Raw genomic sequence first — 27,730 nt, forward strand, 5'->3', positions numbered from 1 at the left:
ACTTATCAGGAACCTCTGGGTCCCATCAGAGCGTGCAGAGAACTCTGTCCATCACCCAGTCTCACTACAGCCCAGGGGTCTGGGCAGAGCTAGCATGCTGACCCCAGTGATGAGAAAGGAAGAAAGGGTGATGTGCTCAAGGCTGCCACTGGGAAGCACAAGGCTGGACTCACACAGAGCCACTCGTACCAGTGATTGGCCCTTCCAGCCTAAAAGCACAAATCCTGTGGTCGGAGGGCATCGTGTGGGTTTCAACACAGGCTGGAGGTTCGCACCCCATAATGAAAGGTGACAGAGACAAGCATGGCGTCCTACCAACAGTTTATTTAAAAGTTTTAGAAGCATGTCCTGGGAGAAACCTGAAGCTCTGCAAGGACCCAGAGGGATGAGGGTAGGTGTGTCCCCGCAGGCAGGCAACGATCGTGATGGTTCTTTCCGAGAATGGTTACCCAGGCAGGTGTGACTCGTGTCTGGAGCAGGCGCGGGGCTTAAAGTAACAGGGCTCCCTGGTTCCAGTCGCTGGAGGAGCGGGAGGTGGCAGGGGTGACAAGGAGGGACCCGGCGCAGCCTCAGGGATGGGGGTTGAGATTTGTCCTGAAGGATAGAGGGGCTGGGGCAGTCAAGGCCGCAGAGTGACGACTGTGGCAGAGAGAGGTCCAGCCCATCTTGTGTGGGTAGATCCTGGAGTAGTGTGGGCTCACGGTCCTGCTGGAGGGATCAGAGGTGTTGGCGGGTGAGGACTGGAGTGGAGTGAGGGGGGCCCTGCAGCTTTTGGTTCACATGCCTGGCATTTCATTACCCTGCCGAAGCCCCTCTGGACAGGGCAGGGTAATGATCAGCCCCCTAGGACCTGCCCATGTGAACCTGTGAGGCTGATCAGAGACCCCTCATTCCTCACAGCAGTGATGGGGTGGAGTTGGGGCTGGATGGAGGCGCGAGGGGAGGGGTGATCACGTGACCAAGAATCAACCTGGATTAGCAGTTGACAGGAGAGAAGTTTTCCTCTTGTTGTTTCTGGTGGGGCCGCTAAACCTTGACAATGGAAGTGTTGAGGTTCCAGAGCTCAATTTCCTCACCCCAGAGTGAGGGACTGTCAGAAGGCAAGAGAAATAGAAAAAGAGTCCACCTATACATTTTGAGCACCTGGATCCACCCAAACCTGAAGCCTCATGTTGGCTGGTTATTTGAGCCAATGAGTTTCCTATTTTCTTGAATTTTTCCATCTCTAGCTATTGAAAGTGTCTTGACTTAAAATGCTGCACATTCCTTCAGCCTCCCACTCACCCGCCCCTGGCTCTCTTTGGGGTGGAGGCAGCTGTCAGGGACTTGGCTGTTGTCCCCTCCTTCGAGGGTTGAGAAGTTCAGGGTCTGCAGCTGGGAGGATGGACTTCTTAGATGCTGGCCTGGGGTCTCACCCACCTTGGAAGTTTCTCCTGGTGCCATGGTGGTACTGGCTGTTTTTCCGGGCATCCAAAATCTTCATCCAAGCCCGAACCCACCTGTCCCCTGGCCTCCCGCACACCATCTTGTTTTTCTGGGGTAAGAAGAATCTGCAGGGATGGGGATGCCCAGGTGAGGATGTAAGTGGAGAGGAAAGTTGTGTGACAGCCCCCACGGACTCCCCCGCGGTCCCACTCACATCACAGCAGGCAGGTTGCAGCTCCCACTCACGTCCTGGCGATGGTAACTCTGGGCATGCCGCAGCAAGGATAGCCGGGCTCGGCGGTGGTAGGCCAAGCAGCAGTCCTCAAAGGCACCTGCGACCACACAGCCGCCCATAGGCTCAAGTCTGAGCACGTGCATGTACGGCGGCGCATGCACTCTGCAGGGCCGTCCACAGACATGGCACCTACGCGCATGTGCGGCTACGTGTGCACCCTGCGGTTTCACAGGTGCCCTGCAGGGATGCCCCAACTGAGGTGTGCGGCCGCGCATGCGCTCTGCAGGGATGCCCACAGACGTAGTTATCCGCGCGCACACTGCAACCCTTCTAGGCACTGTGAAGGCCCAGGGACAGCATAGACAGCGAGGTGGCCGTTGGGCTCATCTTTGGCCCTTGACAAAGGGACAGCTGGCAGGAGTTGGAGAGGGCCCCACAGGCCCCAGCTGGGAAGGGTCCAAGACCGCAAAATAAATCGACCAAGGCCATTTCCACTCCTGCTCCGGTGCAGAGGGCAAGGAGTGGGTGCAATGCCCTGAGAAAAGGAGGGGGCTTGGTTGGAGGTGGAGGTGCCAACCTGGTGCCAGAAGTATCAAGGAGGATGAGAGGGTGGGATGAGCAAAGGATGAATTAATATGGAGACAGTGCTGGACCTTCAAGTTCCTCTGGGATCCATCCCTCTGCCAATCCCTGCCTCCAGGGGCCACATCTGACTTCTGGGAGGGACTCAGGGAGGACTTGAAGGCTCCCTCTATCCCCACCTTGACCCAGAAAGCAAGGAGCAGTGGAGTCAGATGGACGGTATTGCAGTGCCAGGCAGGAAGCTCCCTGGGACTGGGGGGCAACTCTACCCGCAGGATCAAAGGGCCCAGGTTGGGCCTGGCTCCTGAAATAGGCCTCTTATTAGAGGACAATGAGAATGAGGCCCAGCCCCATCCTGGGCAAAGGCTAAGGTCTGCTGGGGCAGGGCTAGGGCCTCTCAGACCTAATGAGGGGCAGGTGGGGCAGGTGGGTGGGGCCATGGGGCTTCCACTTGCCAGAGGTTCTGCTTGGCTACCTGCTGGGGCTCAGCTGCCTCCTCAGGCACACAGGGATGGAGAAAACAGTGGCAGAGCTGAGGGACACTGGGTGGGGGGGCATCCGGAATGAACTTTGGTCCCCAATATCAAGTGCCTAATCTCGGGAGAGGAGGAGAAGAATTCCCCGTTAATAGCAGTAATGGTTATCATAGTAGCTGCCAGGCACTGGGCCAGGAGTATCCAATTGGATCCTCATGTCCCATCTCTGCAGTGGGAATTTGGAACCTCACTTGGCAGATGAAAAAAATGGGGTTCATAAAGGCCAGACCACACAGGTAGCCTGGGTGGGGGAAGCCAAGATGGAGACCCATTTTCACTGGGCTCCCAGGCTCTGATCTCAACACTCCGTTTGCAGGCTCAGGTCACTGCAATGTGTCCTAGGCGGTAAGCAGCCATGGAGCCATCTGTTCCCCATAGTTCCTGGGCTGGCTGGAGTTAGGAGGGATGCCTTGGGTCATGGACTGTGGGGAAGGCACCCAGGGGCTCTGGAAGGAGAGGCTGAGGACCATCACCTCCAAGGAGCTGCACAAATGGTGGGCGTTTTTGCATGCCTGGTGGGGGAGCTGTCCATCAGAGAATGGATTCAGTGCTGGTGGGATCAGGGGAGGTTTCTGGAGGAGGGGAGAAGCACATTGATAGTGGGAGGCAAAGGAAAGATGGGGAGAGGGGACTCCAGAGGAGGAGGGAGGGATGAACTGAGGCAGTACCTTGAGCGTGGACAGTGGGACCCCAGGCAACTGCGAAGCAGGCCACCAGGCAGACCAGGAGCCACGGATTCATAGTGCAGGCTGGTCCTCCCCTTCTGGCACCTACCTTGAGGATTAACTGGGGAGAGCAGGTGGGTGGATGATGAGGACCCAACATGGACAGCGGCAGGCACCAGGAGCACCCCCATCTCAAGCCAGGGCCCCCTGCAAGGGAGGCAGGTGGCATGGGATGGGGACAAGTGCTGCAGGGACCTGCTGCCGATCTCGGGGAGGACTCACCAAAGCCTATGGTGTCCCTGGGGCTGGCGCCTGCTGGAGTGAACCTGAGCTCTCCTGCCTGCCAGGCCAGTAGGCTTCACCCTTTATAGATGGAACCCCACCCTGCTGCTCCGCCCTCCCTCCTCCTCCCTGCCTCCCCTCCCACTTCACCTCCTGGCTTCTCCCTTCAGCCTTACCCTCCTCTCTTCTCTCCATTTTTCTAGCTCTTCTCTCCAATGTCATGATGCACTTGGCGGAAGTTGGGGGCCAGGGGCAAAAGGATCCAAATCAAAGAACTGGGCAGGAAATGATACCTTCAACTAACTTGCTTGGATGAGGGTGAGAGGTGGACAGATGCAGGTGGACAGACCCAGCCTTGACCTTAGCCAGCCCCCTTGAAGGTTCACCTTCTCCCCCTCCAGGCCCCTTAGCCAGCACCCTGGCTTTCTCCCTGAAGGGCCTTTTCTCCTCATTCTCCTGGCTCCTTTCTTGCTGCATCTCAAGGTGGACCCTGGCTTCCCACAGGCAGGACTCAGGCTGCCTAGAGCAGGGGAGAGCCTTCATCTCTTCTCCCCACTCCCCAGTCACCTGTGCCCGTGGGGCCTTGACTTTATCCCATTTTTCTCTTCTTCCATAGTGGGGTGACTTATTGTGTCACAGAAAAGCCCTGTTTTTTGAGAACAGGCAAACCCACAGAAACAGAAAGTAAAATCAGCTGTCGCCATAGGCTGGGAGGAGGGGAGAATGGGGATGAGGTTAAAAGGAATGGTATAGATTTCTTTTTGCTCTGAAATTAGATGGTGGTGGTGGTCGAGGGACTCTGTGATATAGTAAACAGCATGGAATGGTACACTTTCAATAGGTAATGTCTCATGCAAAAAAATAATAATAATAAACGATAATCAAAAAAAGAGTTTTGAGCCAGACTGAGGGCTAGCCCAGAAGCCTGCTTTCCAGATTACTCTGTGAAACTGCTCCAAAGAAGCAGGGTTTTCAGCGTAGTTTTGTGTCTTGTCAGAACAAAGAATGTCAAACAAGTCAGGGAGACATTTCTTCAAGGTCTCAGAACAGACCACGTTTGAGGCGAGTCAGTATGACCTTGGCACCTGTGAAGTAAGTCTTATTATCAGAGGAGGACCAGAACTGGCATCCCAGCAAGGACTTTAATCTTTATTTTGAACATGGACATCCTTGACTTCTGGTCAGTGCGTCCTCTTAAGTAAAGCAGATGTACAATGTAGGTTGATAAGCCACAAACAGGCTTTTTAAGTTAGCATCAAATTTAAGTTAACAGGGGGACTTCCCTGGTGGTCCAGTGGTTAAGACTCCAGCTCTCAATGCAGGGGACCTGGGGTTTGATCCTTGGTGAGCAATCTCAGATCCCCTCAAGGTGAGTGCCATGGCCTAAAAATAATAATAAAATTGAGGTTAACTCATGTATTAGCCACAATGACCTCTCTCTCTATATATATATAAAATCTTTAACAGTGCAATATATGCAACTTGAATTTCCCCGAATATTATCTTGAGAATAAGGACCACAATAATGTTCTGGTTTTGGAAGAAAAGCGGGAACTCCAGGAAACCACGCCAGCAGGCACCCACCTAGAAGGAGTTTCTTTTTTTCCAGGGTCAGCGTGGTCCACCCGGAGCAGGGGGGTGAGGGTGGGGGCCGTGGGGGTGGAGGAGCAGGTAGTGGGGAAGGGGACTCTGCAGAAACCTCACAGCTGATCGTCTGTAACTTTTTATTGTCGACTTCCTTAACTATATAGACCGTTCGGAGCATTTATGACACTCTCTACCCCTTTCTCATCTCTCCAGCTCCACCAGGAGACCCTGGCGGGGCCCCTCACCAACTCCCTGGGCCCGGTCGGGTGGCTAAATGGGTGGGGCTTGGTGCAGGTGCCGGGCCTTGATTTGCACACTGAGCGCCGAGGCGGGGCTTTCTGACTGGGGCTGAGACCAGGGCGGTGCTTACGGACTCAGAGGCCCGGAGACCAGCGGTCTTGCGCCGGTGGCCGTGGCCGCTCCCTCTCCCGGAGTAGGTGAGGCTGGTCCAGGACGCGGTTCCGCGTGGCTGCGGGCTTGGGGACGCGGCGTGGCGGGCCGGGGTCAGCCTCTCCGCTAAGGCCTACCGTCCCTGCCTGCCCGGTCGGCGGGCAGCGGCCAAGACGTGGCGTTACTCAGTAGGGGCGGAGGTTCCCCGTGAGCAAGCCCACCTCCCCACCGCTCACAGTTGGTCCCACCAGCAGCCTTAAAAGGGAGCAAGGGGTCTGAGGAACCAGCACGCAGGGCAGGCAGGAGTTTTTGCTCTCAAGTGTCTGAGCGGCGGACAAGATGCTTCAGGACTAAGGCCCCTGGGTGGAGACCTGGAGTTTCGAGGATCGCAGTTGCTGATTGTGGGGCCAGACCTCCACGGTCAGGGCTCGGCTGAGCAAGGGGAGGCCTATGTTCCCGCAGCTCCCGGAGGTGGTCAGGGTAAACTGTCCCCAGCGAGGGGACCCTCTTCTCTGCATGTGTGAACACAGCGCAGAGGACAAAGCCGCCTCCTGCTCCCCAGTCCCCAGCTCTGAGCATGAGGCCGTTGTGAGTCACCGCCAGCCTGCAGCTGAGCCAAATTCAGGGACTGACCACACCCCAGGGTCCGCAGGACAGGATGCAGTGCAGGGTGAGCGGTAGGGGGCAGGGGCACAGCTCAGCGCACCTCTCGGATGGTCGGACTGCAGAATGGGGCAGCCAGGTGGCTGGGTGAAGGGAAATACCAACCACTGCCTTTGGAGTGAGCTCCTCTCGGGGGTCTGGGTACCCGGCTCACTCATTTCTCTGCTGGAAGACCTCCCAGGTGCTCCTAACAGTTGACCAATTTTACAGAGGAGACTGAGGGTCTCAGAGACCCTTTTTATTTTTTATTCTTTGGCCAGGAAAATCCAACTTTTATTTCTTAAATACTGTGAAGGAAAGGGGGCCATCTCCTAATGGAGGGAAGGCCACTGAGCAGAGGCCTGGGCTCATCAGGAAGGATCCTGGGTGGAGGGCCTCCTGCAGTTGCTTTTGCATCACACCTCCACCTCCAACTCCCCATGCTGCCTGCCTCCTGAACCTTTGGTGCCTCCGGGTCCTGGTTCAGGTGGCCTCTGAGAGAAGCCCCTGGGATGCCGTCCCCACCCCACCCCCCACCATCCTGACTCCACACACCAGACCCCGGGTATCCTGTCTGCCAGGCCTGGGCTCCGGTTGTACCCAGCTGCCTCTCACTCTGGTCCAGATGTACAGTGGTTGCCAGGCAACTGGAGGAAGGAAGGAAAAGTGCTATTTTTGTTTGTTTGTTTTGTTTTTAAGGATGGCTTGCAAGCCTCTGGCCTGACTTTCAGGGACTTAGTTCCTTGTGTGACCCATTTTACTGTGTTCCCCATGTGGTTGGCCTGCCTCCTGAAAAGTCAGATTTGAAGGGCTTCCCTCCCCAGACCGACCAGCTGCCTCTGTGTTCCAGGGGACCTGGGCAGGGTACTCAGGCTACCACCACTGGCTGTGGCCTCAGTCCTTGTGTTTCTCCTACACCTACTGAACATGTGGGGGCTGGGGCAGCTGGGGCAAGGGTGATGCGGGGAGGGAGGGCAGTGGGTCCTGAGGAGAGGGTCCCATATGGGTATGAGTCCCTCTTTGAAGATGCTGGGGCTTCCCTGATAGCTCAGTTGGTAAAGAAACTTCCTGCAATGCAGGAGACCCCAGTTCAATTCCTGGGTAGGGAAGATCCGCTGGAGAAGGGATAGGCTACCTACTCCAGTATTCTTGGGCTTCCCTTGTGGCTCAGCTGGTAAAGAATCTGCCTGCAATGTGGGGGACCTGGGTTCGATCAAGATCGCCAGGAGAAGGCAAAGGCTACCCACTCTAGTATTCTGGCCTGGAGAATTCCATGGGGTCGCAGAGTTGGACACAAATGAACAATTTTTACTTTGAGGATGCTGAGCTCCACTCAGCCCTTCCACACAGGTCTCTGGGTACCTGTTACATACCAGCCACATTCCCAGGGGTGACTGGAGTGAGCAAGCAGATGTCTCCCAGCCAGGAAGGGGGACGGCGATGTCACTGATCCTCATCAAGCACCTGTTTGAGGCCATTTGTTATTCATTCAACAAACAGGTGGCGAACACCTACTGTATGCCAGGCACTAGGCTGGGTGCCCTGGGTAAGCAGTGCAGAGCAGACAGGTAGCAAGTTATGAAGCAAGATCCTTGGAGACAAGCATCACTACTTCAAATCTGGAGGTGGCAGGAAGATGCCGGGGATGGGTTGGGCTCCTCTAAAGAGAATGACTTGAGGTGACAGCAAATGCAATGGGATTAATATTTATCCCCACTGGACAGGGGAAAAAACAATCATCTGAGGTCTGGAGAGGTTGTTACCTGGCCAAGTAAGTGGCAGCCAGATTCCAAGTTGAGGTCTGACTCCTTCATTCCACATGTACTTTTTGGGAACTGTATTACGCATGTCTTTTTTTAAAATAATGTATTTTGTTTAACCCTATCCATCCAAGATAATGGGCTTCCCTGGTGGCTCAGTGGTAAAGAATCTGCCTGCTAATGCAGGAGACACAGGTTTGATCTCTGGGTTGGACAGATCCCCTGGAGGAGGAAATGGCAGTATTCCTGCCTGGGGAAATCCCATGGACGGAAGGAGCTGGGCGGGCTACTGTTCATGGGGTTGCAAAAGAGACATGACCAGCGACTACACAACAACAAGCCAAGATAATATCATTTCAACATGCAATCAAAAAAATTATTTATGAGATATTTTCCCTTTTTTGCATAGGAAGTGTTCAAAACATGGCTTATTGAAAAGTTTCAGTGCACTGTAAGTGCTGAATAGCCACATGTGGCTGGTGTCTGTCTTACTGGACAGTGCATTTCCAGCCACAGATCACAGTCAATTCAAAATTTTACACTGTTTCTTTTCTTTCATTTTCTATTGACTTTTTAAGGGCAGTTTAATTTTCCCAGCAAAATTGGAGAGAAGGTACAGAGATTTCCCATCCATGCCCTGCCCCACATTATCAACAGCCTGCATCTCAGGGCCATGTTTGTTACTGCCAATGAACCTACACTGACCAATCACTATCATCCGAAGTCCGGGGTCTGCATTCGGGTTCACGCCTGCTGTTGTACATTCCATGTGCTCGGTCACTCCAGTCGTGCCCGACTCTTTGCGGTCTCATGACTGCAGCCCACCAGGCTCCTCTGCCCATGGGATTTCCCAGGCAAGAATAGTAGAATGGGTTGCCATGCCCTCCTCCAGGGGATCTTCCCGACCAAGGGAACAAAACTGCACCTCCTGCATTGGCAGGTGGATTCTTTACCATGAGCGCCACCAGGGAAGCCCTTGTACATTCTACATGTCTGGACAAAATGTATAAGGACGTTTATCCATCATCATGGTGTTATACTGAATATTTCACTGCTTTAAAAACCTCTAGGCTCCCAGCATGTCTTTTTTATTCTGATGTTTTGACAGCTGGGGACTTGCTGATTCTGAAGGTACTACCCCTCCTAGGGTTAGCAGATTCCCAGAGATAGTAAATGGCCTCCTTTCAAGGGCACCTTTCATATGCAAACCAGCCAGTCCAGAGCCCATACCCTAACTCCCTCTTCTATCAGGCTCCCACACTCAGGGTCACTATTCTCCAGCCCGGGTCGCCCCAGGGCCAGGCAATAGACAACTAGGGACAGGCTCTAGTCCCAGAGCCTGCTGAAATGATTCACACTAGCAAGTCCTAAGCCTGCTTACCCAGCCTCACTCAACCCTTCCCACGGAAATCACAATAATGGGGACTTCCCTGGTGGTCCAGTAGTTAAGAATCTGCCTGCCAATGTAGGGGACACAGGTTCCACCCCTAGTCTGGGAAGATCTGACATGTTGAGAAGCAACTAAGCCCACGTGCTACAACTACTGAGCCTGTGCTCTAGAGCCCATGAGTGGTAATTACTGAAGCCTGTGTGCCTAGAGCCCATGCTCTGTGCAACAAGAGAAGCCACAGCAATGAGAAGCCCCTGCTTGCTGCAACCAAAGAAAGCCCGTGATAGCATCAAAGACCCAGCACAACCAAAAGCTGATTAATATTTTTAAAAATTGTGAGAGTGAAAAAAATTAAAATAAAAAAAATTGTGATAGAGAAGACAGTTTGCTGCTCATAGATCCCAAGAGGAGGGGGCATAACACACCATGCGGGGAAACTTGGGGAAGCACCAGAGTCAGTAGGGAAACAGAAGGAGCAAGGAGAAAGCAGGGCCTTCCCTGAGGAAGGCCAGGCCAGGCAGGGTAAGAGATTTGGGACTGGCCAGTTTGAACACTCTCGGCTGGCCCCAGGGGCGGAGTGGCTCTCCCCGGTTGGCTGGTATAATACCTCTCCCTGGGGGAACTAGGGCAGGGGGATTTTGCGTCCCAGGAGTGTGAGAGCCTGACAACAGAGTTGCCTGGAGTCTGAGCTCTGGATTGGTTGCCCTGCATTGGAAAGGCTCGCTCCATTACCTGCTATCTCTAAGGATTGCTGTAAGGGCAGTCTGTCCCAGATCAGCAAGGCTGGCAGATGTCAAAACATTATAAAACACAGAAAATAAAACCCACGATGAGTATGCTCATCACCTCTCTCCTCTCATCACCTGTCATCCCCTCTTGCCTGCTTCACAGCCACTCCTTTTTGGCAGTGGAGGAATGCCAAGGACAGCCTTCAAGTCTCTCTGGTGTCTCTACTCTCCTGCCTCACTGTCCCCCATCACCTCCCACTCTTGGACTCCTGCCCTGGCTCCCACTGAAGCCTAACAGTGGCCCCTCACCCTTGGCCCCTCGCCACCCCTCCCCTAAGACTGTCACCTCCTTTGGCTTCAGAGATACAACCCATTTTGTGTCGATCATCATTGCTGTGTCAAGAGTGTTTTCCCAAGTTTTCGGCCCTGGTCCCTCTTGGAGAGGGCTGAGGCCACACAAACCCTATGTTGGGATTCTAGCTGCTGACAGAAGGCTTTGAGGTGCCTTAAAGATCATATATCTGTTTGGCCGTGAACTTCTGCAACTAAAGACTCATTTTCCCTTTCAAGTAAGTAAGTTCACTCGCTCAGTCATCTCAGACTCTTTGCAACCCCATAGACTGCAGCACACCAGGCTTCCCGTCCATCACTAACTCCTGGAGCTTACTCAAAATCATGTCCATTGAGACAGTTAATGCCATCCAACCATCTCATCCCGTTTTCCCCTTCTCCTCCTGCCTTCAATCTTTCCCAGCATCAGGGTCTTTTCCAATGAGTCAGTTCTTCGAATCAGGTGGCCAAAGGATTGGAGTTTCAGCTTCAGCATCAGTCCTTCCAGTGACTATTCAGGACTGATTTCCTCTAAGATTGACTGGTTGGACCTCCTTGCTGTCCAAGGGACTCTCAAGAGTCTTCTCCAACACTTCAGTTCAAAAGCATCAATTCTTCAGAGCTCAGCTTTCTTTATAGTCCAACTCTCATATCCATACATGACTACTGGAAAAAAACTATAGCTTTGACTAGACAGACCTTTGTCAGCAAAATACACAATGGCTCCTTGACCTTTGTCTCTGCTTGTTAATATACTTGCCTAGGTTGGTCATAGCTTTTCTTGCAAGGGGCGTCTTTTAATTTCATGGCTGCAGTCACCATCTGCAGTGATTTTGGAGTCCAGGAAAATAGTCTGTCACTGTTTCCATTTTTTCCCCATCTATTTGCCATGAAGTAATAGGATCAGATGCCATGATCTTCGTTTTTTTAATGTTGAGTTTTAAGCCAGCTTTTTCACTCCTCTCTTTCACTTTCATCAAGAGGCTCTTTAGTTCTTCTTTGCTTTCTGCCATAAGGGTGGTGTCATCTGCATATGTGAGGTTATTGATATTTCTCCTGGCAATCTTGATTCCAGCTTGTGCCTTATCCAGCCCAGCATTTTGCATGATGTACTCTGCATATAAGTTAAATAAGCAGTGTGACAATATACAGCCTCGAAGTACTCCTTTCCCAATTTGGAACCAGTCTGTTGTTCCATGTCCAGTTCTAACTATTGCTTCTTGACCTGCATACAGATTTCTCAGGAGGCAGGTAAGGTGGTCTGGTATTCCCATCTCTTTAAGAATTTTTCACGGTTTGTTGTGATCCACACAGTCAAAGGCTTTGGCATAGTCAATAAAGCAGAAGTAGATGTTTTTCTGGAACTCTTGCTTTTTCTATGATCCAGCAGATGTTGGCAACTTCCTTTGCCTTTTCTAAATCCAGCTTGAACATCTGGAAGTTCTCGGTTCATGTACTGTTGAAGCCTGGCTTGGAGAATTTTGAGCATTACTTTGCTAGCAACATCTGATGGATCATCAAAAAAGTGAGAAAGTTCCAGAAAAGTATCTACTTCTGCTTTATTGACTGTGCCAAAGCCTTTGACTGTGTGGATCACAACAAACTGTGGAAAATTCTTAAAGAGATGACCAGACCACCTGAACTGCCTCCTGAGAAATCTGTATGCAGGTCAAGAAGCAACAGTTAGAACTGGACACGGAACAACAGATTGGTTCCAACTCAGGAAAGGAGTACCTCAAGGCTGTATATTGTCACGCTGCTTATTTAACTTATATGCAGAGTACATCATGAGAAATGCTGGACTGGATGAGGCACAAGCTGTAATCAAGATTGTCAGGAGAAATATCAATAATCTCAGATATGCAGATGACACCACACTTAAGGCAGAAATCAAAAAAGAACTAAAGAGCTTCTTGATGAAAGTGAAAGAAAAGAGTGAAAAAGCTGGCTTAAAATTCAACATTCAGAAAACTAAGATCATGGCATCTGGTCCCATCACTTCATGGCAAATAGATGGGGAAACAATGGAAACAGTGACAGACTTTATTTTTTTGGGCTCCAAAATCACTGCAGATGGTGAATGCAGCCATGAGATTAAAAGATGCTTGCTCCTTGGAAGAAAAGTTATGACCAACCTAGACAGCACATTAAAAAGCAGAGACATTACTTTGCCAACAAAGGTCCATCTAGTCAAAGATATAGTTTCTCCAGTAGTCATGTATGGAGGTGAGAGTTGGACCATAAAGGAAGCTGAGCTCTGAAGAATTGATGCTTTTGAACTGTGGTGTTGGAGAAGACTCTTGAAAGTCCCTTGGACAGCAAGGAGATCCAACCAGTCCAACCTAAAGGAAATCAGTCCTGCATAGTCATTGGAAGGACTGATGCTGAAGCTGAAACTCCAATCCTTTGGCCACCTGATACGAAGAACTGACTCACTGGAAAAGACCCTGATGCTGGGTAAGATTGAAGGCAGGAGGAGAAGGGGACAACAGAGGATGAGATGGTTGGATGGCATCACAGACTCAATGGACATGAGTTTGAGTAAGCTCCTGGAGTTGGTGATGGACAGGGAAGCCTGGCATACTGCAGTCCATGGGGTTGCAAAGAGTCAGACACAACTGAGCGATCTAACTGAACTTGCTAGCATGTGAGATGAGTGCAATTGTGCTGTAGTTTGAACATTCTTTGGCATTGCCTTTCTTTGGATTGGAATGAAAACTGACCTTTTCCAGTCCTGTGGCCACTGCTAAGTTTTCCAAATTTGCTGACATATTGAGTGCAGTTCTTTAATAGCATCATCTTTTAGGATTTGAAATAGCTCAACTGGAATTCCATCACCTCCACTAGCTTTGTTCATAGTGATGCTTCCTAAGGCCCACTTGACTTCACATTCCAGAATATCTGGTTCTAGGTGTGATCATACTATCATGGTTATCTGGGCCATTAAGATCTTTTTTGTATAGTTCTTCTGTATATTCTTGCCACCTCTTCTTAATATCTTCTGCTTCTGGTAGGTCCATACCGTTTCCCTTTGAGGTTTGCTGTAAAAATCAGAAAAGTCTTCTCCTAGCGAAAAGGGAAAAGAATTGGCCAAGGGCATGTTGGAGAACATGGGAAGCCTGTCAAAGTCAGCTACGAGAAGCAAAGATTGTGACTTTGGTGGCTTTATGTGCATACCTTTCTTAATTTGTGGAGAAAAACTGGTCATTGTGTCTGTTTCTCCACCCCAGTGTTCTAAGCCTGAGAAGGTCTGGTCCACCATAGCCTTGACTCCCAGTATTCTCCTAAGTCACAGGGGGGTGGAAGTCCTAGAATCAAGGTGTTGACAGGGCAGTTCCTTCTGGAAGGCTCTCATGGAGAATCAGTTCCCAGACCTTTTCCAAGTTTCTCACAGCCACCTGCATCCCTTGGCTTGTGGCCCCTTCCTCCATCTTCAAACCCAGCAGTGTGGCCTCTTTTAACCTGTCTCTGACCTCTGTTTCTGTCATCACATCTCCTTCTCTGACCTGGACCCTTCTGCCTTCCTTTCGTAAGAATCCCTGTGATTAACGCTGGCCCATCCTGATAGTCCAGGATCACCTCTCATGTCCAGAGCCTCAACTTGATCAACCTGCAGAGTCCCCTTGCTGTGCAGTACCATGTATCCCTAGGTTCTGGGCATCAGGACATGACATCCTGGGGGAAGGGAATTCTGTTGCCTCCCACAGCACTCATGGGGAGCAAACTCCTAAGGGAGGGTAGGGAACACTCCTCAGGGGAAGTGATGTGCAGACTTGTGGCAAGAGACGGATGGGCCCCAGGCTGAGCAGCCAGAGTTTGTCCTCTGTGGACTAAAACTCCAGAATAGCAGAAGCAAGAGAGAAGGTGGGCCCTGTCCAAATAAAAGACCACACATTCCTCATGTTCAAAGTCAAGGAGACCTTCCCAACTATGCATGCACAAAATGGTCAAAAGAGAGAGGGCACCACTTCGTAGTAAGTGATGTCAGCCTACCCATAGGCCTCTTTGCTGGAATCCATCTTGGCTAAGAGATGTGCACGCACACACGGGAGGACACTGAGATCACCCAATACGGGCTCAGAACCAGACAAAGCAAGATGGCTGGCCAGAGGAAACCCAGGAGAATGCCCTATAAAAGTGATTCAAATTACCACAAGGGCGTGAGTCTCTCCGAGCCCACTAGTGTGTCTATCCACACATATCCCTTTTTCCTCCTAATAAGCACTTCACTTGTTTCACTACTTTCTGTCTCTATGTGAAAACTCATTTCTGCACAGCTGACGGGCCAGGGGCTTGGTCACTGGCCCCTGGTCCCTGGTGGTCTGGTGGCTAGGATTCAGTGCTCTCACTGCTGCAGCCGGACTTCATTCTCTGGCTGGGAACTGAAATCCTGCTTCAAGCCGCTGCAGGCTGAGGTCACCCGAGATCAGGCTCAGTTCTGGAAGGTGGCAGGAAGGGAGGGTGGGTGAGGGAACAGAGAACAACAGGCAGAGGGAACCAGACACATAAAACAGTAGGCTCCCTGAATACCTGACCCAGATGTGACCTGAGGGCCCTTAACATGAGCATAGAAAGCCAGTGGAGAGGCCACCTGCCCAGGTCTGGAGAGAGAAGAGATTGTCACAGTTGTGGTGGCGGGAGGGAAGCTGAGGAGGCAGAAATGCTGCTACAGATCCTACAAGGCCTGGTCCTGTCTCCAACAGGAAGAATCCTCTGGCCCCAATGTCAGGGAGGAGCCCTGCTGTGGCCACTTTCTGGTCCTATCTATCCAGACCCAGACAAGCTTCTCCCCTTCTCTCCCGATGGAGGGTTTCTATTCAGTAACCTTTGGCCTGTCTACCCCTGCCCCACCTTTCTAGGAAAAAGCAGTTTCTGGTTCCTCCTGACCCTTGGCCCGCCCTGGATTGGAAGCCCATGAGAGGGTTGAACACTCCTACCTCTGGAATGTGAGGCCCTGGGGGTGAGAGGGACACACAGCTGGGGACCAGTGCTTCCTCCCCACCCCTCACTCCCCACCCTCCACCCCAGCCCCTATCTGCTCTGGCCTCTGGTCCCTGCCACACCAGGAAGGGCAGGGAGGTGGGCAGTGTGCTGAGGACGCTGGATGGGTCACCGGGTGGGGAACGAGCCGGTTCACCCATGGGACAGCGGACAGGAGGGGGGGTGAGCTGGGGCTGGGGTGTCCCCTCCAGCTCCTTATTGCCACCCCCACACCCCACTGTGCTCAGGTTGGTGACATCCCTCAACTACGGGCCCCTGGAGTCTGACAGGTCCTCCTTGGGTCAGGGCAGGAGTGGGTGCCCATCTCACACACTGAGGAGAGGACCCAGCTTGGGTGGCCTAATGGTGGGGGGATGGGGACACGGTGGGCTCTGCCAAGATATGGTAATCCTGGGCTGGTGTCTTACTGCAGTGGACCCTCGAGAGAGAGGTTGGCTGCTGGTTCACTAGGTCAGCAGAACTTTGACACCTACTGGGTGCTGGAGATGAGGGAAGGGTGGCAGGGCTCGCGTTTGCTGACTGCTTGTGGCTCAGCTGGTAAAGAATCCGCCTGCAATGCGGGAGACCTGGGTTTGATCGCTGGGTTGGGAAGATCCCTTGGAGAAGGGAAAGGTTACCCACTCCAGTATTCTGGCCTGGAGAATTCTATGGACTGTATAGTCCATGGGGTAGCAAAGAGCTGGACATGGCTGAGTGACTCTCACTTTCACTTAACCAGACCCTGTGCTGGAACAGGCCTAGTGACTGCGCTTCTGCGGGAAAGGACCAGGGGTTGTGGGGGGAGAGGGCTGTGGGGACCTGGGTAAAGAAAGCCCCAGTGCATCAGCACAACGGCTTGGAGAAGTGGAGGGGGGGAGGCAAACATGTGTTCAGGGGGACTTCCTTGGGGGTGAGCCCAGGAAAACCCCTACTCCTGGGGGGGAGCGGGGGCTCGTCTGGGGAGATGACCAGCCTCCCCATCCCCGCCCCACTGGCCAGCCTCTGAGGCTGAGCTCCTGAGGCCCAGCTCCCCATCTTCCCACTGGAGTTCCAGGTCTGCTCTATCCACCAGAAAATGGGGAGCCCAGACCCCAGAATTCCCATGACCTGTGGAAGACTGGGCAGTGTTGGTGTGTGATGAGGGCCACCCGAGCTCCCGCCCACACCCAGGGTGGGTATGGCAGAATCACATGCTCCCCAGGCTGAACTGTCCTCCCCAAAATCCGTATGTTGAAGCCTTTACCTAAATCTTTGGCTTTAGGACCTTTAAAGAGGAACTGGAGTTAAAAATGAGTCTAACCCAGTTTGACTGGTGTCCTTTTATGGTGGGGAAATCAGGGACACTGAGGGAAGGCCACATTAAGGATGCGGGGAGAAGATGGCCATCTGCAAGCTAAGGAGAGAGGCCTCAGAGTGAAGCCGACCTTGACCCTGGACTTCCTGCCTGCAGGACTGAGGAAGTGAGTGTCTGTTGCTTAAGTCCTGGCCTGTGCTTTGTTGTGGCAGCCCTAGTGAACTCATACTCGCAGGGCGCCCTTAAGGGAGGCAGCAGCCCATCGCCGGGTGCCTGGGGATGGGGTTGGAGCAAGGTGAGCATGGGCCCTGTTTCTTTCCTCTCCCGTGTGAGCCTGAAGCCATCACTTCGGTATTTATTTAGTTTTATTTATTTGGCCACACCAGGCCTTAGTTTCAGCATGCGGGATCTCCGATCTTTGTTGCAGCATGAGAACTCGGTCGTGGCATGTGGGAATCTAGTTCCCTAACTAAGGATTGAACCTGGGCCCTGCATTGTAAGCACAGAGTCTTAGCCACTGGACACCAGAGAAGTGCCAATATTTTTTAATTTTATTTTTTAATTAAAAAAATTTTTTTTGGCATGTGGGATCCAAGTTCCTGGACCAAAGATCAAACCTGTGTACCCTGCATAGCAAGCACAAAGTCTTAACCACTGGACCGCCAGGGAAGTCCCTGAAGCCCTCACTTTAACCATACCACTGAGGATGCCCACTCCTCTCCATGCTCAAGCATCTTAAGCTGCTGCACCCTGGCTGGAAGAGTAGAAGTAATACCCCAAAGATGCCACAGTGAACCCACAACCCCCCACCCCAGCTGGGTACTCCTTCCCCAGAATGGTCGATGCAAATCATCTCCTCAGCCCCTCCCTTCTCCCCAGCTCCCACCCTGCTTTCATCTGCATTCTGCTCAGTCCATCTAACAGGACCCAACTCAGAGACTTATGATGAGGATTAAACTGCCTTCGCACAAGGCTTGGCCACGCTCAGGAGGCGTTCTTACTCCACGTGGTCGCAGGCCTCCTGTCCATTTCTAGAGCAGTTCCCAAGCCAGCTGCCAACACTGGGCATTCAGATCACTGCCAACCTTTTACTCTTTAAAGGCTGTAAGAACAGCCCTTCCACTGGGGGCTCAGGACACTTGTCGGTGGTGTAACCACAGGGTCAGACCATGAAACTCGTAAGATGCTAAGCAAGTAGCTTCCGAAGGTTTTGTAATTTTCTGGTAACCCCAGCTACCACCCTGAGGAGCCAGTGTCCGGGTCTTGGCAGCACTGGAATGGTTTCACCTTAACCAGTTCTCACCCAAGGGCCATTCTGAGGTTTGTCGACTCTTTCTTCCCTGGTGAACTGTTGCTGATCTTTGCTCCTTGAGTTCTTGTCGATTTGCATGAGCTTTTAATAGCTGATAACACACCTGGCTTGTTCCCCTGGTACAACTCACTCTTAACCTTGCATAATCAGAGGTTAGCCCATGTGGAAGACTCCCAGAGATGCCGCTGGCAGTGCTTTTGAATTTTTCATCTGGGGAACTGAATGGTTTGAGGGTTTCCTGCTATATGGAATGTGGGAGTTACACGGTGGGGCAGAGGCCCATAATGGGCCCACCCTTGGGACCCTTGCCCCTGCACATTGGGGCAGGTGGGAGGCACCTTGGCAAACCCAAGGGGCCCTAGCTGCTTCCCATGGGATGCTGGACGAGGAGCAGGGCTGGAGAATGGTCACAGCCAACGGAGCACCTGCCAATGACTGACAGGCATGAAGTCTCCATCTCATTTACAAAGCAAAGATTGAGGAAAATGGTCTGGCGATTTCTCATAAAGTTACCTTGTCAGCCAGCCACTTTAGTCCTAGATATCTACCTAAAAGAAATAACATACATCCCATCAGACACTTGCCTATAAATGTTCACAGCAGCATGATTCACTAAAGCCACAAGGCTTTAGTGAAGAAACAGCCCCCAAAATGTCCGTCGATGGGTGAACGGATCAACACGTGGTCCAGCCACATACCATGGAATATTATTCAGCCCTGAAAATGAATGAGGTACTAAATCATGCTACAACAGAAACAAGCTTTGAAGACATGATGTTCAGACACAAAAGGCCACATATTGTATGAGTCTATTCATATAAAGTGATCAGAACAGGCAAATTCATGGAGTCAGAAAGTGGACTAGTGGCTGCCAGGGGCTGGGGGAGGGACTGTAAAAGGTCATGAATGAATGATGTTAGTTGTGTCGCTCAGTTGTGTCCAACTCTTTACAACCCCACGGCCTGGAGCCCACCCGCCAGACTCTCTGTCCATGGGATTCTCCAGGCAAGAATACTGGAGTGGGCTGCCATTTCCTACTCCAGGGGATGTTCCTGACCCAGAGACCAAACACTACAGGTATACTTTACCGTCTGAGCCACCAGGGAACCCCAAAGGGCATGGGGGTTCCTTTAAAAAAATTATTTATTTATTTGGCTGCACCAGATCTTAGTTGTGGCATGTAGGATCTTTAGTTGCAGCATGTGGAAATCTGGTTACCTGACCAGGGCTCAAACCCCAGGCCCACTGCATTGGGAGTTTGGCATCTTAGCCACTGGACCTCCAGGGAAGTCCTGGGGTTCCTTTCTGGAGTGATGAAATGTGCTGGAATGAGGTGGCGGTGAGGTTTGTGCAACTTTGTGGATACACTGGAAACTACTGCATTTCTGTGTAATTTTTTTTTAAGAAGTACTGCAAAAAGCCCAACACATACATGTAAAACACGTAGAGACAGGTCAAGGAGAACACATATGGCATGAAAAATAACAGCTGGATTTAAAGGAAAATAGAAATCTTAAACATGAAAAAAAATGACACAGTGGCTACTTCCCGGTCACTGGCAGGAATGAGGTGGGTGAAGTGACAGGAAAAGTGAAAGTGATCACTGTCAATAGTGACCCTCGGAATTGGAGTCACAGGGCCTGTTCTAACCTTTGATACAGTGGGAGATAAAATGCCACTACTGCTCTTGCTGGAAGAATGCCCAGTGGAAGGGGCATGGTCAGATCTAGAAAGGGAATTCTGGGAACCAGCACTCGCCAAGCTCACTCAGGTCACTGACCCATGTGATCTTGCGCCGTGGTGTGTGGGGAGCTTGCCTTTCGGACGAGCAGGGGACCCCTCCCTTCCTGTTCTCCCAGGCATTGAGCATAGAATCTCCTTTGTGGGCCTGTGCCAGGGTGGTTGTCCTGGGCCTCAGCTGCCCTGCTCAATGTGTGTCCTCGAGGTGGCGGTGCCCCTCATCTTTTACAAATAAACAGAGGCTTGGGAGATTATCACACGGCAGTTCCTGGGTGTAAGCTCTGTGCCTGCTCCAGGTCAGGTTCTCTGGGTCAGAAATGCATACGAGCAGGAAGCACGGGGGACCCACGCCCAGAAGGAACCCCTGGCTACCCATTCCTCCAACTCTGGAGTAATCAGGGCCATGAACTCCAATGGGGTTGCCCACTGAAAACAAACTCAACCGTCCAAAAAGAAGTCGATACAGCTTCCTGGTTTTTTCCATCACTCACCGACTCAGCACTAGTAATGAAATCAGACTGAAGTTTGGCCCCCAAAGAGCTCCAGTGCTGGAAAATTCTTTCTTCCAGAAGCCAGGCTGCTCGACTTCCATCCTCAGGATGGATGATCCGCTTCGATGCCTCAGCTCTCTTTGGGGGCTGACTGGTAAATGGCTCCCCTGACAATAAAACCTATTACTCTTCTGTTTTGTCTGAGCTATGAGGCAAGTGGGATCTTAGTTCCACAACCGGGGATCAAACCTGTGCCCGCTGCACTGGAAGCACAGAATCTCAACCACTGGACCACCAGGTAGGTCCCTAAACTCACTTCTATGTCCCCAAAATAGCCCCCACCCACACTGTGAGCCCTGAAAGTGGTCCAGGTGTCATGGCTTCCCCACTGCTGTGCCTAATAACTGGGCTACCGCCTTGCCCACACCTGACTGTCTCCAAGTCCTGATCCCACTTCTAAGACACTTGGAATCCTCCTCTCTACATCCTGTCATACACCTGCTTGGTCAGCTCTCCCTGGGGCTGTCTTCACAGTCCCCACCCCCTCTTTTGAAGTGTGCATTCCACGCCTGGCTCTGGGGCCCTTCCTTCTAACAAATCAGCAAAGAATCACATTAAGTGTCTCATTTAAAATGCTCTTTGGCTGGGGACTTCTCCAGTGGTCCAGTGGTTAAAACCCCACACTTCCACTGCAGGAGGCACAGGTTTGATCCCTGCTCTGGGAGCTAAGATCCCACATGCTTTGTGGCCAGAAAACCAAATCATAAAATAGAAGCAATACTGTAACAAATTTAATAAAGACTTTAAAAAAGCTGGTCCACATCAAAACTACATATATTTTAAAAAAACAATAAAAAATTCTGTCTGAAAGATTCTTTCAGCTGCCCATTGCCTACGGCAGGAGTACTGGGGCCCTGTGACTGCTGTATTGAGTTACTACAACCTTGGTGGCTTAAAGCGAGGCACATTTATTATTCAACAGTCCTGGCAGTCACAAGTCTGAATTCAGTCTTATTGGGCTTAGATCAAGCTGCTGGCAGGGCTGCAGTCCTGGAAGTTGGAGGAGATAATCCATTTTCTGGCCACTAGAGGCCGTCCGCATTCCGTGGCTCGTGGCCACCTCCTCCAACGTCAAAGACATCAATGGCATCACTGTCCTCTCTTTGTACTTTCACATCTCCTTCTCTGCCCCTCCTGCCTCCCTCTGATAAGAATCTGTGATGATGTTGGTCTCATACAGATAATCCACGACTGCCTGCCCATCTCCAGATCCTCAACTTAATCCCATCTGCAGAGTCCCTTCTGCTAGGTAAGGGGACATCTTCACAGGTTCCCAGAGACCACTGTTATTCTGCCCATCACAGCAAGACAAGCCTACTTTTTCTGAAAAGGGCCCCGCAATAAATCTTTTAGGCTTTGTGGGCCATCTGGTCTCTGTTGCTAAGACTGCACAATTTTCAGAGCTCAATGCAAGATAAAAATATGGGACTCCTTCATTCACAAGATTAAGAATTTCAGACCAGTGACGGCAGAAGTACAGGCCCCCGCCATCTGAGCAAGTCTGCGTCTGCTCCTGCAACCTGAAAGCGGCCGTGGGCCACACACAGATGACGGGAGTGGGCGTGGGACCAGTAAACGTGATGGACGCTGAAGGTGCACTTTCCCATGTCACAAAATGCTATTCTTTTGGGTTTTTTTTCCAATCATTTAGAAATGTAAACGCTGTAAATGTAAATGCTCCCATGCTTCCAATGCAGGGGACACGGGTTCCCTGACTGGAGAACTAAGATCCCATGTGCCCTGTGGTGCAGTCAAAAAATTAAATAAGATAAATAAAATAAAAATGTAAACATCATTTGTAGCTCACAGGCTGTGTAAAAAAAAGGTGTGGGTGGAATCAGGCTGCAGTCAGCTAGCTTCTCGTCCGCAGGATGAAATCCCAACTTCTCTGCCTGACTCTCTAGAGTCCTTGACAGCCAGAGACAGACACCCTGCCAGTCCCGTCTTATCGTCTTCTTTCCTTGAGACACCTACTGCTCCGTGAACCCTCCTCACAGGCAAAGCTGCACCTGTGCTCTGGCTGGTCCATGTGTGAAAGCCCCATCTCCCCCTCCTGTGGCTGGCAGACCCTGGCTCCTGCTGCCCTCCAGCCCAGTGCTGCCCTCATGAAAGGTGGTGCTCTGGACCTGGCTCTTGTCACACTGCCTGGGCTTGGTGTCTGCATGTCCTCTTCTTTCTTGCAGCAGCAAGGTCCTTTCGAGCAGGAACCCAAACGGAGTCATCCTGATCACGTGGACCCTGAGAGCATGTGCTTCGAGGCACAATAAGAACAATCAGGAATTTTAGTGGCTGGAGTGTAGTCTAACCCTGACCCTTAAGAACCAAAACTATGCTTCTTACTAAAAAACAAAACAAAGAATTTCTATCTCAAGATCAGATCAGGGTAATAAAGATCTCTGAGATCAGGCAGGCTGGACTCAAATCCCTGTCCTTACTAGACATGTGTACCTGGACAAGTCACCTCCCTTGCTCTTAGGACAGGGTCTCAACTTGCCATGGCCAATCAAGCCCCGTGTGTCATGCCCCTTTCAATCCCATGAGTCACTGGCCTTTCCTAAGTGTGCCACGCTCCTATGGGCCTCAGGGCCTTTGTGCTTGCTGTTCCTGCTGCCTGAACCGTCCTGCTCCCCTTTGCCTGTGACTCACCCTAATGACTGTGCAGGCCCCCCCTGGCTGCCCCTGGGCGAAGTCAGGTCTGCCTGTTACACACTTTGCTGGCACTCTGGACCTCTGCAGGTTGAAATTATGTGTGTCATTTCTTCTTACAATTAATAAGCACTTGCTACCAAGTTCTACTTCAGATTCTGAAAGTGGGTGATTTCATTTCATTCTCACAGTGCCCTCATAAAGCACCCCCACTTCGTGGAATAGGAGGCTGAAGTTCAGAGAAATTAAACAACTTGCCCAAGGTTGCACGGCGATGGAGTGTCAGAGCTCCCCTCCTAAGCCTGTCCTCGCAGGTTGACTCTGAGCTCTGTGAGGGCGGATGCATGTCGGGTCGTTGTTGTACGTATCCCCAGGGCTGAGCGCCTAGACCGGCTGAATTACAGGCGACTGCAAAGCACTGATGACCTAAAAGAAACAGCACTGCAGTAGCAACAAGCACTCCTAGAGTTCAGATCTTGGTTTCTAATACCATGCTCTAATCCGAGGAACCAGACTCAGCGAAACGGCTGCTTCTAAGGCTGGGATCAGGAAATACACATGAGAAGAACCTACAGCATCTTGCAGTGCTAGAAGGTAAGGAAGTCCTACAGAAAAAACAAACAAGCAAAAAAAAAAAAACTCACCAAACAAAACACATTGATAGGAGTGTGTCAAAAACCAAAGGAGGGCTTCCCTGGTGATCCAGTGGTAAATAATCTGGCTGCCAATGCAGGAGACATGGGTTGGATCCCTGGTTTGGGAAGATCCCATATGCCAAGGAGCAGCTAAGCCTCTAGAGCCACAACTATTAAGCCCTAAGTACTGAAGCCCACACACCCTAGAGCCTGTGCTCCAGGACAAGAGAAGTCACTGCAATGAGAAGTCTGTGCGCTGTAACTAGAGAAAAGCCCTCAATGAAGACCCAATACAGCCAAAAATAAATAAATTAAAAACAAAACAAAGGAGCCAACTGAAAGGGCTACCAGTGGCCAATGCTGGAGCAATTTGAGCAAAATAAAGTAGTATTGGCTTATAATCCAGAGTATAAATAAATATTCAGGAAGCTATACTGATCTAATTAAATGACTGGATAAACTAATAAATGGGGGGAGAAGAGGTAAGCCTTTCATGCAGAAGGATTCCAAGTAATTTATGTAGATATCCATCTTTAAGGAAGGGAACACACATGTCCACTCTCTATGTGGGCTGCATATAGTGACTTCCTTCCAAAGGAAAAAGGGAAAAGTGACTTTACAGTGGAAAAACCTAACAAATACTAAGTTAGCCAGGTGATGAAGGCCAATATCAACACACATAAATAAAGTTGATAGTACATATCCTTTTTTAAAAAAAGAATTCCCTTACTTTCTTTTATTTTGGCCTCACTGCTCCGCCTGTGGGATCTTAGTTTCCTGACCAGGGATCAAACCCATGCCCCCTGAATTGGGGGCACAGTGTCTTAACCACTGGACCACGAGGGAAGTCCCCAGTTGTATGTATCCTTGACATGGTAAGATGAAAATGGCCTTTACTAACTCTTTGGTCTTCCTCCCTCAAACCCATCATCCCAGGGTTACCACAGGAAATATACCAGACAAATGCCAATAGAGGAGCATCCTACCAAATATCTGACCAGGTCTCTCAGAACAATTAAGATGATCCAAATCAAGGAAAGTTGGAGAACATGCCAAAGCTTTTTGGAGACTAAAGAGACAGGACAACTAAGAGACTGGATCTTAAAAGTTCTCATCACAAGAGAAAAAAAGAAACCTAAGTGTGGTGATGGATGTTAATCTTTAACCACCTTATTGTGGTGGTCATTATGTAATATACACATGCATCAAATCATTATGTTGTATACTCCAAAACTAATGCAATGTCATGTCAATTATCTCTTTTTAGAGAGAGAAAACAACTCAGTGTAACGTGGTATCCTAGATGAGATTCTGGATGACAAAAAGGACATTAGGTAAAAACAAAGGAAATCAAAACATGAAGAAGGGTTGACAAGAATGTATCGGTCCTGGTTCGTTCAGTGTAACAAACGTGTCCTGCTAATTAAAGACGGTAGGGTCCGGGAAAGTGGGTGTGGGTGAAATGGTAACTCTGCTTTCTGCGCAATATTTCCGTGAATCTAAAATTCTTCTAAAAAGTCAAGTCCACGAATGACAGCAATGATAAACCATAGGTGAACAATCACAATACTCCACTATTCATCATGGTGACAATGACTGTAGCTCTCTTCTTACACTTTATTGTGAGCACTCCGTAGAACCGACATAAAGCATTCAGCATGAGGTATAGCTTAATTCAGAGCACTGCACTTGTCACCATTCGACGAAATCTATGCCATCCACTATGGAAGCCATGAGCTCTACATGACAAAATTTAAATTAAGTAAAAATTAACTTAATGGAGTTCTTGTGGCAAGAAACTGGAGTGGTTTGCCATTCCCTCCTCCAATGGACCATGTTTTGTCAGAAATTTCCATGATGACCCATCCATCTTCGGGGGCCCTGCACAGCATAGCTCAAAGCTTTATTGCGTTAACACAAGCCCCCTGACCACAACAAAGCTATGATCCATGAAGCTCCAATACTTTAGGAAAGAGCTGATTTCACTGGAAAAGACTCTGATGCTAGGAAAGATTAAAGGCAAAAGAAGAAGGGGGTGGCAGAGGATGAGATGGTTAGATAGCATCACTGACTCAATGGATACGAGTTTGAGCAAACTCCAGGAGATAGTGATGGACACGGGAGACTGGTATACTGCAGTCATGGGGGTGGCAAAGAGTCGGACATGACTTAGCAACTGAACAACAAAAATTAAGTTCATTAAATGCTCGGTTCTTTAGTGCTACCAGCTACATGTCAAGTGCCCAAGAGCCACATAGAGCTCGTGGCTATTAAATTTGGCAGTGTTGATTAAAAAGAAATGCCCATGAGCACAGAATGTTCTATTGGACAACACTGCATAAAACAATGGAGAAGGCAATGGCACCCCACTCCTGTACTTTTGCCTGGAAAATCCCATGAACAGAGGAGCCTGGTAGGCTGCAGTCCATGGAGTCGCTAGGAGTTGGACATGACTGAGAGACTTCATTTTCACTTTTCACTTTCATACATTGGAGAAGGCAATGGCACCCCACTCCAGTATTCTTGTCTGGAGAATCCCAGGGACAGGGAAGCCTGGTGGACTGCCGTCTCTGCGGTCGCACAGAGTCGGACACGACTGCAGCGACTTAGCAGTAGCACAAAACAATAAACAGCACGATTGTTTGTTCAGTATTCTTGACTCCTTCAGGTCCTTCTGCAAATCTTACCTTCTCAACCTTCCCAACAGCCCTCTTTCAAACTGCAACCCCCACCCCCACCCCCACATACCCCATGCCCAATTTACTTTTTGGTCTTACCACTTGCTGTGGAATCCACTTAATTTCTTTCCTGACTCCGTATCTAGCACTGCATGGTTCAATGCTGTAGCCGTTGGTAACCACGGCTCCTGAGGCCTTGAAACACAGCCAGTCCAACTTCAGATGTGCTGTGAGTGTAAAAGACATACAAAATTTCAAAGGCATGTAGAGAAAAGAAAAGGAAAAAAAAAGAATGTAAGAATATCTCATACATTTTTACATTAGTTACAGGCTGAAACAGCATTTTGGAGATAAACTGGGTTAAAGAAGACACGTTATTAAAATTAACATCACCTGTTTCTTTCTTTCTTTTTTTTTTTTAACATGGCTACTAGAAATTTTAAATTATGCATGTGGCTAACATTTGTGGTTGCCTTACATTTCTCATGGGCTTCCCTAGTGGCTCAGATGGTAAAGAATCTGCGTGCAGTGCAGGAGACACAGGCTTGATCCCCTGAAGAAAGAAATGGTAACCCACTCCAGGATTATTGCCTGGAGAATCCCCATGGGCAGAGACTGGAGGGTTACAGCCCATGAGGTCGCAGAGTCAGACACGACTGAGCGACTAACACTACATTTCTCATGGACAGCATCAGTCTAGATGGACAGCATCAGTCTAGAATGTCAGCCAAATAGAGGCGGGTATTTTCGCCTGTTCGCTGCCGATACAGTGATCGGCACATAGTAGGCGGTCAATTAAATTTTAATGAACGGACGTTAGGCTGAGCCTCTGGGCACCCGTTAGCTCTAATAATCAACACAGATGGAACACTGACCATGTCCCTAGGTCCGCCTCTTCACTACAGCAGATAAGGAAACTGAGTCCGGGCGAGGTGACGTAACCCCAACCCAACTGCACGCAGTGCGGAAACGTCGAGGCCGGGATTCGAACCCCGATTGCCACCGCAGCCCAGGCGCGCTGACCGTTCCTACCTTGCAGATTGGTGACGGCGGCCGAGGAGGCGGCGGGATAAACAGGCGCGAGACACACACCATGCCCAGGACAAAGGGAGCGACTCTTCGGCCGCAGCCTCCCGTCGGCCTCCGTGGGCCAGGCCACAGCTGGCCCTCTCCGCGGCCATCGCTGGCCACCCGCGCGTCTCTGCCTGCCGCCGAGCTCTTCGCAGGCGGCGCCAGCCGGAAGTCCCGCCCCCGCCGCGCGCCCCGGGGCGCCGCGACAGCAACGCGGGCCAATGAGAAGCGCGCCGTGGCGGACGCCGGCCAATGGGCGCGCGCGCCGGGG

At 50.7% G+C, this 27,730-nt stretch overlaps 1 protein-coding gene across 5 annotated transcripts; it reads right to left on the minus strand.

Moving 5' to 3' along the window:
* Positions 1-304: 304 nt before the first annotated feature.
* CCL25 (C-C motif chemokine ligand 25) lies at positions 305-27,649 on the minus strand. Of its 5 annotated transcripts, none has more exons than XM_027547542.1 (8): positions 27,421-27,649; positions 26,488-26,615; positions 3,902-5,108; positions 3,447-3,564; positions 1,640-1,757; positions 1,420-1,550; positions 971-1,090; positions 305-708 (listed from the first exon to the last, which is right to left on the minus strand). In XM_027547542.1, the coding sequence occupies exons 4-8, from the start codon at positions 3,517-3,519 to the stop codon at positions 698-700; spliced, it is 453 nt and encodes a 150-aa protein (XP_027403343.1). In that variant the 5' UTR covers positions 3,520-3,564; positions 3,902-5,108; positions 26,488-26,615; positions 27,421-27,649; the 3' UTR covers positions 305-697. The 5 variants fall into 5 exon arrangements, with proteins under 5 accessions (XP_027403343.1, XP_027403344.1, XP_027403345.1 ...); XM_027547543.1 differs by adding an exon at positions 23,334-23,501 and having other exon boundaries at positions 3,447-5,108; positions 27,421-27,630; XM_027547544.1 differs by lacking the exon at positions 3,902-5,108 and having other exon boundaries at positions 27,421-27,630.
* Positions 27,650-27,730: the final 81 nt, after the last annotated feature.

This window comes from Bos indicus x Bos taurus, chromosome 7 (genome assembly GCF_003369695.1).
Source record: "Bos indicus x Bos taurus breed Angus x Brahman F1 hybrid chromosome 7, Bos_hybrid_MaternalHap_v2.0, whole genome shotgun sequence".
Classification (NCBI taxonomy): domain Eukaryota; kingdom Metazoa; phylum Chordata; class Mammalia; order Artiodactyla; family Bovidae; genus Bos; species Bos indicus x Bos taurus.